The sequence below is a fragment of the Leuciscus leuciscus genome, assembly GCF_965113295.1.
Source record: "Leuciscus leuciscus genome assembly, chromosome: 5".
Taxonomy (NCBI): Eukaryota; Metazoa; Chordata; class Actinopteri; order Cypriniformes; family Leuciscidae; genus Leuciscus; species Leuciscus leuciscus.
In genome coordinates, this window is record NC_138729.1 from 8,153,160 (window position 1) to 8,165,164 (window position 12,005).

At 35.9% G+C, this 12,005-nt stretch overlaps 1 protein-coding gene across 1 annotated transcript in view; it reads right to left on the reverse strand.

Annotated features, from left to right (window-relative positions):
• Positions 1 to 8,198, reverse strand: part of ap2b1 (adaptor related protein complex 2 subunit beta 1) — a 49,913-nt gene extending 41,715 nt beyond the window's left edge. The window contains exons 1-8 of the mRNA XM_082170717.1: positions 8,054 to 8,198; positions 7,509 to 7,563; positions 5,315 to 5,420; positions 5,084 to 5,219; positions 4,754 to 4,999; positions 2,953 to 3,143; positions 797 to 1,018; positions 485 to 605 (exon numbers count right to left, since the gene is read on the reverse strand). Coding sequence (XP_082026843.1) covers positions 485 to 605; positions 797 to 1,018; positions 2,953 to 3,143; positions 4,754 to 4,999; positions 5,084 to 5,219; positions 5,315 to 5,420; positions 7,509 to 7,545 — 1,059 coding nt within the window. The 5' untranslated portion in view covers positions 7,546 to 7,563; positions 8,054 to 8,198. The remainder of the gene's footprint in view (positions 1 to 484; positions 606 to 796; positions 1,019 to 2,952; positions 3,144 to 4,753; positions 5,000 to 5,083; positions 5,220 to 5,314; positions 5,421 to 7,508; positions 7,564 to 8,053) is intronic.
• Positions 8,199 to 12,005: the final 3,807 nt, after the last annotated feature.

Sequence of the window (12,005 nt, forward strand, 5' to 3'; positions counted from 1 at the left end):
ATCAAATTGCAGCCCATTTGCACATCAATTAATATTACAGTGTTATATAACATTCAGCTGAACATGTAATTTTTCATTTGAAGAAAAGTGCTGATACATTTTCCTGTTAATAAAATCTAAATCTCAGGGGAATGCTAGAAATGTCCTAGTTGCATTTTTTTTTGCTATCACAGGAAATTTAGGAGTGTATAGATCTATGAAAGAGAGTGTGATTTCTACATTTACATATGTGACAGTGAAAATAATGATGCAATTAATTCAGCTTTAATTAGAGTTGCAGAATAATCTATATTATTTGAACTTTTAAAGCCCTGGATAAGCTGACTGCCTCTGTCTACTAATGAGAAGCACTGACTACAAGTTGTGTCTCTGACTATAACGGATAACATTGATGTGCTACACTGTTTTCTTGTTGAATATCCTGTTCTCAGCAAGTAAAACATAATGACTTGAAAAGCTAAGAGTTAAACATCTTTTGAAATACCTGGGCAATGTTGGCATGAGAGGCCAGGCGGATCATGATGTCCAGTTTCTCCAGCTTGACGTAGATAGGGTCATTGTACTTGACAAAGAACACTTTGATCTCTTGCTTCAAGATCTCAGGCCTGCAGGTAGAGAGATCACAGTCTTATTCTCAGTCAAAACATTCAGAATTGCCAAGCAAACAGACAAATGGACAATACTGCCATCTAGTGACTGCATTCAGTCATCTACGGCAGAGACTGAGTGATTAGCACATTAAAAACTAGTTCCACAGAAAACAAAAAGGACTGAAAAATAAGGACAGCAGTCTAACCGTTTCTGCACAATAAGGTTAATGTTCCTGAGGGCCACATATTGGACCTCCGGTTCCCCAGACAACAGCGTGACAAGGGGAGGAGAGAGCTTCTTCAGAAGAGTGTTGTAGTAATCCGAGTCTTTGGGCAGGAGCTCCAGAAACTTCATCAGTACCTTCACCGCCGACAGCACCACAGCCGAGTTAGCATGAGAGAGACGTGGAGTCACACGCTCACAGATACTAAAAGAGACAGGAAGAGGGAGTTATGCTTAAGAGTGTTTTCATCTGTATTAATCCTGGTTTTTCAATTTTGTATTTGGAATAGGTTGATTATAAAATTTGTCATTAACAATTTAAATCTTCCCTGTAACATTAGTATGTTTTTCTTAGTGGGCAACACACAGCGAAAAGTAATATAAAGTGTTAAGTCCATCAAGGTTCTGTCCTGAGACCTTCTTTATTTAGTCTTAATGTTACTTTCATTTGATATGATCAGAAATCACATAGTATATTTTTATTCCTCCACTGGTAATAGGACAATTGCACATTTCACAAAGCTATTTCAGCCGTACTGACTACTAAAAACGGAAAGGTTTTTCTTTTGCGTTTTTCACGTACAGACGACAATGCTGTCAAAACGATCCCGGTTCACACGGATTCGCCAAAACTATGTATTATGCATTCTAGGCCAGTGATTGGCGATGTCACTTTGTAAAGAAACACTACACGCCTATAGAGTGAACAAGAAAATACACATGCGCGTGATGTCACTGTTTTCATAAATTAATTTTTTTTTGTAGTTTACATGGAAAAGATAACAGTAGCATTTTCAAAAACGTGCATTCTGAAACCAGTTTTCAAAAGTTTGCGTTTCAGGCCCCCAAAACTCCATTGTTATGTAAATGAACGGCCAAAACAGATCATTTTTAGTGTGGTGTAAACGCCCCGCTCCCTAAATCAAACCCTGCATTAAAAAAAATCTGGAAAGACCTTGATTTGAATTTCTTCCTATAAAAACATTGTGAAATCTATGCAGCAATTCATATTTCATAAGAACTATGTATGGCTTGTATTGCACTATTATGCATGCTGCTATTTAAATCACATATGAACTCTATGAATGAAATCAAAGACCTAAATAGAAAAGGCAAGTCTCTATTTCCTCTCAGAGGTTTATCCCCCAACAAATCTGTTTATCTCTTAATAACAGTCTGAAAAGGAAAATGAATACCATGTGAATAAAACGTCACATATCATCTTAAAATTGAGGAAATGAATTCAATAGTAACATGCAGCTCACTCTAAAGCAGTACTAATTCATTTTATTGCTGTTCTACTCTCAAACCAAAAATAAATAATAATGTTATCATATTCCTGGTGTATATAATTAATCTTCTTCAACTGACAATCCAAGTACAACAATCAGTTGTTGACATTTAGCAGGTAGAAAAGGCCTGAACGTCACCGGTCAGAGCAGACAGCACAGGTTTTTTTTACAGCCTCTAATCAACTTTTTATTTTTTTATGCAAATTCATAGTAAAAGGAGAGAAAGAAAACTTGGCTGTAATGTAATTAACTGCTCCAGACCTTTAAGAAAAACTGAATTCAGAAGATGTCAGATGTTGGTTGCCACATTCACTTCTAAACTGGGGTAATACCTGGGCATTCTCCAACTAAGCAATAGGCACTGTATTATTTTTTCCTTATTTATTATTATTTATAAAATAATAAAATAATTCCTTTTAATTTATAATTTATTCAACTGTTTACGTTCACTTAAGACATAAATTACTCTGTTTACCTGCAAATACATGGTCACTTTGACACTACTGGTTGACATATTTGTACCGGTTAATCGTGTCTACCGGTATATCGCCCACCCCTAATTATTATTATATTTTTCTTAAATATAAATTTTTTATTTTACAGTGAAGTATTACAATAGTAGTTTTGTAATTTGTTTTTATTTTAGTAATAACTATTATTATTACAATTATTATCTTATAGTCAAATTGATTGGCTATATAACCACACCATTTTGGCAAATTTTGCAGCCCTACAAACAAGCAAAACAATCAATCAAATCTTAATTTTTTTGGAAACTTAATTCACTCTCCTTAATCTCATACACCTGTAGAGATAAAGAAACCTAAGAGGATCCTTATTCCCTCACCTCTGGGCCTCACGCTCATCTTTGGGGTTGTAGTTGGAGAGGCAGTCCAGGATGAAGATCTGGCCCCACTCAGTGCACTCGTTGAGGGCCGTCAGGAGCTTATTGATGTTCTGGGGATTCAGGTCCAGGAGGTTGCTGTTGGGGTGAGACTCGCTGATCTCAGACAGAGCAGCCACTGCATTTGCCACAACCTACGAGAAATTCAGATATTAGTAAAGTACTGTGAATGTGGAGGTATGCATTTAGGGGTGTGCAATGTCTATTGTCTACGATAATATTGTGATTGTATATTGTGATTATAATTTTGTGATTGTTGTTTTAACAATGTGCAATCTGACATTATCGAGTATGTTCCTCATTTTACAAAAGCACACCCAAAGAGTTCACGCATACACCACGGGATGTAGTGTAGTAGGTAAGATTAAGTGCGCTTGCACATTTAGAGTGCACACTTTCACTGCGTGATTTAGTCTATAATACATTTAGAATGCACCCAATATTCAAGATAAGGGGGCAAAAATACCTCTGTATGTCTTATATATTTATATATTTTAATATAGTTAATCAATATCCCACAGAGAGTGCCGTTTTTTCCCTCTCCAAATATCAGCATGATTACAAATAGTATTTTGATTTTATACAACAAATAATAAACAAGAAATTAATATTAAAGGGATAAAGAACCTTGATTAGTTCACTTAAAAATGAAAATTCGGTCATCATTTACTCTCCCTCAAGTTGTTTCAAACCTGTATGAATTCATTTCTGCTGAACACAAAAGAAGATATTTTGAAGAGTGTCGGTAACCAGACAGTTGATGGATCCCAATGACTTCCATAGTAGGAAAAAAATACTATGGAACTAAATGGGGTCCATCAACTGTTTGGTAACATTCCTCAAAATATCTTCTTTTGTGTTCAGCAGAAATGAATTCATACAGGTCTGAAACAACTTGAGGGAGAGTAAATGATGACCGAATTTTCATTTTTAAATGACTTGCATTTTAGACACAATATTGCCTGTTTTTGCTCTATTTTGCCATCGAAAATAGTTCCAAACAAAGACACAGGAAAGAATGAACGAATCGTTTAAATGAATGATTCAATGACTCACTCATTAAGACAGACAAATGCTTTGTCCCTGAATGAATCAGCCGTTGAATGAAATGGTTGAAACTCAATGACTCACTCATTAACAGTGACTTTCTGCCTCCTACCTGCAGTTTTAATTTCACATTCAAAGTGTCTTTTAAATCAGTTCAAAACGTTGATCAATATTCAACATTTTTAAAACATTTATGAATTTGTTACTGCAGTTTAAATGCAACCATGTCCCTCTGAGCTGCATCAAACAGTCTGTGTAAATACATCTATGCCACTTCAGAGGCAGATTAGAGTTTCCTCTGCAGTGTAAAGATGAATTTAGTTGATACTGACTTCATTTGATTGGTAGCAGCCCTACCGTGTCTTATTATTCTAACTGAATCTATTGATTAAATTTAAGAATTTGACACAAACGATGATGCATACATTTAAATAGGTTAAAAATGGCTTTATAAAAGTAAAAAATCTATTTAAACTTAATGGAAAAGATCATTTCTGTCACTGCTGTGAACTGACCACCACAGAGAATATGAAGAATATCAGCTGTTCACGGCAGGTACCAACACAATAACACACAAAGCAAAATATCGTCTAATTATCATTATTGATTAAATCCAAGAAAATATTGAGATATAATTTCTTGTCAATATCGCACACCCCTACATGCATTCAGTGAAATTAGATCAAAAGTGTCTAACCATGGGGTTGGAGTCAGCGATCAGGTCCCTGAGAGAATCCAGGAAGCCCTGGTCCTCCACCATCTGAGCGTTGATGTCATGAAGTTTGGCCACACACACTGCGGCGGTCTTCCTCACATAGGGGTCTTCATCCTTCAGACACTTTCGCAGAGGCTCGCACAAGTACTCAGTGATCTTATCCACACGAATACAGCCCATTGTACGCACAGCCAGAGCTCGGATCAGTGGGTTTGGATCCTCGCAGTCCTAAAAAGGGAAAGAACGACTTCAGACAATCTGGTGGAATTTCATTAACACTGATATCTGATCAGATTGATCCAAAAGTCTTACCTTTACAAAGCTGTTAACGGCCATGATGGCCATGTCAGGTTGACTCTTGGCATAGTTCATAAGGTACAGGTAAACCAGTTTCTTCAGTTCCAGGTTATCGGTCTGCATGCAGTTTACCACATCTGGAAACAAGGAACTAAAGAAGCAGTGAAAAGATGTTAGCTTACTTCATAATGTGGGAAGTGAGAGTCCATCTTTGACTGTGCAATGGTGATAAATGAGCCGAAGCACCTGACATCCTTGCCCACTGTCATGGCTGCGATGACTTTTTTCACTGCCTCTTTCCTCTTCTCCTTCTTCTCATTGTTTAGCTCAGCCTTCAGCTCAAAGATTTCACCTGAAACAGAGAGTAACATGATTAGTGGTCATCTTATCTGAGGTTTTCAAAGGCTGATACGGATACAACTTCAATAGAACACAACAGAAGCATTAAAGTTGCTTTTTCCCCCCGAATATTACCTTTCATGTAGTGTGTTATATAGCTGTTTGTGAATCTAAAAGGTCTGTAAAATGTTAAATATCAAAGTGCACCAGTTCTTGTCTCCTAAAAGAAAGACCCGATTCTGAACTGAGTCGATAGTATTTCTAACCTACGGGCCTCGGGCACGAATTGATACGGTAAAACTGATGCCATCATTATTGTTGGTATCACTTTCAGGAAATCTCTGAAGCTGAAATTCAGATGTGGTAATGGCCGTTTTATTTCTGACACACGATGTAGGAGGTAGAGCAATCACAACAGACTGGGCCATCCGACCAATCAGAGAAGAGTAGGCTTTCATAAAGAAGGGCTTCATTTACATTTACATTTATTCATTTAGCTGACGCTTTTATCCAAAGCGACTTACAATTGCTATATATGTCAGAGGTCGCACGCCTCTGGAGCAATTAGGGGTTAAGTGTCTTGCTCAGGGACACATTGGTGTCTCACAGTGGATTCGAACCCGGGTCTCTCACACCAAAGGCATGTGTCTTATCCATTGCGCCACTACCACCTCCCCTTCAGAGAGATCGGCTTCAGAGAGATCGAATCCTTGATTGAACCATTTCAGACACTGTGAGAAAATAAGTGATTCTGCAATGTATATTATGAGAAAGTAAAAGTGTTTTTTGACCTTGGATGCATGTAAACCTATGTAAAGTAATATTTATTTTACACTATATTTAGTCAGAATGAACGTAAAAACATTTGATTAATGTTTTTAAAATAGCAACATTTTCCCTTTTAAATTAATTAACAAATTTAAATTAATCTCTAGATTGTTCTTGATGCGTACAAATCAAATCGATTTTCTGTTTATCAAAATTATTTTACATTGTTACTTAATACCCCTAAAATCACCTGTAAACTCCTGAAATACTTCATATACATTCAGATAAAATACGATCTAGAAACAGTCGGTATCATACATTTCACATTGTTACCATATGGTATCCACATTCAAATCTGTATCAACGCAGCTTGTGCGCAAGGTAATTGCATGGGGTATGGCCTACTTTTCGCCCCGTGAGTGCCAGTGTGCAAACTGGGAAGATCAAGGAACTGTGCGTGTCCACTTCTTGTTAGGTAGGTATTTGACAGAAACGAGTGCACATTCACAGAGGCGTCGTGCTCATTCAAACCGAGGGAGCACGAGCCTCTTCATATTTTTGAGCCAAATGGATTTTTAATACAACTATTTTAACATTTGATAATTAAGTTCCATGATTATTGTAGGAACAAAATAAATAGTGCCCCAAAGTCGTCGCCTTTTGAAGCCAAAATGTTTAATTTAGCCAAGGACTGTAATTTTGACCACGGAGTTTTTGTGTGCCGGGAAATCCGTCCAAAGTTTGACAAATTATTAAATTATCAAACACACAAAAGTTTTAGCATTTTATGAGAGAAGAAAAATTTTGGAAAAAATGGTGTATTAGAGAATCTGCTTCCAAATATGGTGCATTTAAAAAGATTATAGAGAACAGCCTCTGATTCACAAAATGCTCAAACACAAAGATATCGTGTAGTTTAGCCTTGACGTGTCCAATGCTGATGGGTTCAAATTCATTTGTTTCTATTAACTACATAATACGTGGAGGACTGATTTGATCCAGGCCTTCTAAAATTTGTAATATTCAGGAACAGCAAAAGTACGCATTAATAATGCATGTTTTTGCTTCAAAGTACAGAGGAATTATTACAGTGATAGTTTAAGTAAAGTTATATTATACATCATTATTTTGGGGGTTTTCCCACGAAAAAAAAGATCATCAAAAAGTCAGTTCTGCTGTTTTCTATACACGTAAAGGCAGGGCATTGAGGGCAATCACACATATATCAAACTGTGAGAAAATTGTTTGGGGGTTAAAAATAATTTCATTTTAAATTATATGACCATCCCATTGCTGAAATTAACATATTTAAGCAGATTTTAAATTTACTTGCCTTTTTTGTTGGTGGTAAAATACTTGGAGTCAGTCATTCTGACAGCTTCTCAGGTCTGCTGAGAAGGGAATCAATTAAAGTAAACATAAAGAACATTAACAGATTAACCTTTTAACAATGCATTAAATCAACAATAATATAATCAACTCAAAATATATTTGATTGCCAACTGGCCATTTTCATTAACGGTCATGAAATTAGAAAACAGATACAAATTTGAAACGTCTGCAATTCCCATTTTTCACAGGAAATCATCAGGAACAGTTATGTAGACCATTTGCTACATGAACAGACAACAACACAGTAACATAACCACAGTAACAAGACGTTACATAATAAAACATATGTCAGAAATACTATTTGCAGCTGCACCTCACAACTCTAATGATTTATAAGTTTATTAATTGGGCGTGACTCAAAATGATCCAGCTATGCTAAGCTAGTGAAAACCATGGAAGCAGGATTTTATCGACTCAAATACAGGAATCTGTCCTGTCTAAATTATAATGCAAACAATTGATGAAAACACAAAAATATATACGCACAAAGGGATGTAAGAATCGAAGCGATTAATATTTGGTTATTTTTGGAGCTCTTCCCGGCGGGGAGATGGAAGATGCGGTTTCTGCCACAGCTTGGTCGGACGCTGGAAGATGGAGCGCACCCGGAAAAACAAAATGAAGAGCGGAACCAACAAACAAGAAGCATGTGTGAGATCGGAGTCACACAGACGTTACACCAACCATCTCTGTTGAGGTTGAGATGGTTGAGATGCCTTTTTTTACAGTATGGTTATCATGCACCATGGATTTTATATAAGCCCGGCGATCTTAATATTACATTAGTTCACATTCTGTAGGAGATAATATCACATCAAATGTTATTTGTCTCATATAACGTGGAAACCAATCAGCTTGATTCCAAAATATTTGGATCTAACTTACATGACTAACTTACATGACCCCAAATATTATATATAAAAATCGAATATTTTCAGTCCTTTGAAAATACTTTTCAAGTCCTTTTTTATTACATTTTTGTTTAATTTCGTAATTTGAACACATTTATAAGAGAACATAAGTTTGATTGGATTGTAAAGTATGCATAAATGTTTGCGTTAATCTTGTTCACTAATAAGAAAATGTTCACAATCGCATTTTGTCATGTTTCATTGTTTCTAACTGCTCTGTACGTTTTGTCTTGTCTAATAAGGAATGACATGCAGACTGTGAGAATTAACAATCCAAGCCACTGAATTAATTCAGTAGGCTATATAATTTTTTTTTTAAACATCTAGACGGGTCATACCAGGCTTCAATTGATTATTCAGATGTGTGAAATATTCCACAGTACTGTTTTTGTATGGTAACCCTTCCTTGGTACTAAACAGTTGATGGACCCTATTGACTTCCATAGTAATTTTTTTCAACCATCAACTGCCTGATTAGCGACATTCTTCTAAATATCTTCCTTTTTTTCAGCAGAAGAAAGAAATTCATACTGGTTTGAAACAACTTGAGGGTAAGTAAATGATGACAGCATTTTCATTTTTTAAGTGAACTATAGCCTTTAAGTTAACAGCTTTCCAGAAAAAGAAGCTGTGGTGGCAAACAATTTTCTATTACTGAATAAGAGACAAACATGTATCAGTTGTCTTCAAAGATTATTTATTCCCTTGCAAGGAAAGGTCAGCAATCATACAGTCATACAAAGTGGCTGCAGAGCAGCCGCGGCGCTACCATTGGGCCCGGGTGGGCCTGGGCCCACCCATTTTAGGTCTGGGCCCACCCATTTTCTACTATGGTTTTGTACGTTTCTTCGTTCGGATCCATTTGCGATCCATTCCATTTTAAACAAACAACGCAGTTCACATGCTTCGTCCTTGTTTCATTATTCATTAAGATAATAATTAATAAATGCACGCATAATTATCAGTGAACTTGATAAATGTTGCAGATATGTTTTGCTATGCACAAACAAATGACTTTCAACTTATGTGTGCAAAATTCAGAATAAAATGAATGCAGCAATTTGTACAAATAGAGAGTCTGTAGGTCTACTAGGCTATAGCCTACGTGTTGTAGCCATTAAATAAGCTCATTTAGTTTCATATTTGTTAAAATATTATAATGTTATTTTTTCATCTATGTTGATTATGAAAAGTGAACCGCACGAGTAAGATAGGATGCGCAATATATCGAGAGACATGGCGTGGGTCAGACATGATTTTGACCACTTAATTAAGTTTTGTTTTGTAGAAAGACTTTTTTTAAGTGAATTTCGTTTTGTATAAATTGTATCTTAATTTTAATAAAAAAAATTATCAACCAATTTCCTGGAACCAAGAAGCAAATATAGTAGACGACATAGGCCTAATCATGGAGGCGTCCGCTTGTGAACTGGAGCGCATCTCATTCTCATCCTAACTTAACGAAACTCAGCGTAGGCCTCACAGACATGAAATATATCTTAAGAAAATGTCTTTTTAACAATTTAAAACGAAAAGAAATGCTACATAATCAGAGATGTAATCCATGATGTGCATTTCTCTCTATAGGCGCGTTCACTACGGAGATATGGCGATCGTCAACTTCATCTTTACAGCTGTTGTTGCTGTTAATAAACTAAAAATAATAGGCCTATAATTTTACTAAACAATGAATTAAATGAAATTGTAATTGTATTAAAAAAGCAACAAAAAATTCCTGTTTAAGTTTTCTTTTCTTTTTTTTACCTATGATAATTACGCATTAAATTCAGGTAACTGTTAGGCTACTGAGTCACTGTCCTCAGTGCCCAGAAAAGCGCTGAAACGGAGATGAAGGGTAACCCGTTTTTTTTTTTTTTTTTTTTTTTTGGCCTTATTTTAACTGGCCCATCCAGTTTTCTGGAGGCCCACCTACAATCAAAATCCTGGCGCCGCTAGTGCTGCAGAGTGTGACAATGAGAGGATGCCATCCTTCTATATAGTCCTGGCTCCCCCAAACAATTTTTCTCGAAGCTAAATGAAGAAATGTCTCAGCCATTACAAACACATTGTTTAGATGTCTATCATATAATACCCTTGAATAGAGACCCTCTGTCTCGGCCATACACTTAGTCACACATTAACTTTTTGTCAGGTCACAAGGTCATACATTTTATAAGGGTATGTATCAACACATACATTCATTCAATAGGGTTAATAACAGTTATTTCTTCTAATAATGTGGCAGAGTATCATGGGACTCCACATGCAATCCTCGTGCATTTCATTACCTTAATCTAATTACTATCATGTTTCTAAGATTCTATGAATATAAGAAAATGCAAACATATAGAACATATAAAATTTCTTCCACAGAAGAAATTTCTGTGGAAGAAAATGCATGGATTGCGCATTATCATGCAACTCACATCCTTTGATGGTGGAAAAACTGTCTTTTCAGACAAAACTGGATTTGTGAAAACTTTCACTACTTTATTTTGCTCTTTCATGAGTCTTAATACATGCATACTGTAAAATTATAATAATCTATAAAAGGCTTATAATTTATAAAACTGACCACCTAGACAAGTCATATTTGGTTCAAACAGACTGTTCTTATTTGTGAAATATTTCACAGCTCAGAGGGAGGCCGACCATCAAAGGAATGTCTTTAACCTGCCATTTGCTGTAAAATAACGGTAATCTACTGGCAGCTGTTGCCAGCAATGTACTGTTAATTTACAGCCCTTTACCATTAATTTACAGTTCTCCTTTTTTACAGTATGTTACCGTAAAAATTCCATGGAAGGTAACTCGTATCATTTGGGAAACCGATTGCTTCAAACAGTTTGAGTTCAAAAACTATTTATATTGATAGTGTTTTCCTTTATTGTCTTTAATGACTGATGAGGAACATTAAGATGAAAACTGACATATGACAATACATCTAAAAATATATACTAGTAGACTCAGTAGTAAACTGGATTTGTGCTAAATTGAGATTTTGAACACTATTTATTTTTGTTTTTCATTTATCCTTTTATTGAATTATGGGAATTTAATTTGTTCCTTTCAACTTTGTGTATTTAAGACAAACTGCATCAGTTTCAAAAACCTCACTATTTCACAAATGAAGATGGAAACACAGTCGTTTCAAAGACTGAAGAGAATTTCACACAGAAACAAGCTGGAAAATCTGGAGTCGAAGGATCTTTAACCTGCTTTGGGTGTGGAAAGAGTTTTATACGTAAACCAGACCTGAACAGACACGTGATGATTCTGTAATGGAAACATTTGATTTCCATTGATCTTCAACATATATTGCAAAGTAATGTGTCACATGTCTATATTGTGGAATGTAAACAGGATATATGTATGTTTGTACATCTGTCTCCGTGCAGAGTGAGACAGGATGGGGATAGCTGAAGAGGGACCTTCGGACCTCAGAGGTCAGGATGCATCTAAAATTTCTTGGTCCCAGTGTCAGAAGTAGTGATGAATAGGAGCATGTGCAAAAGTGTGTCAAAGTT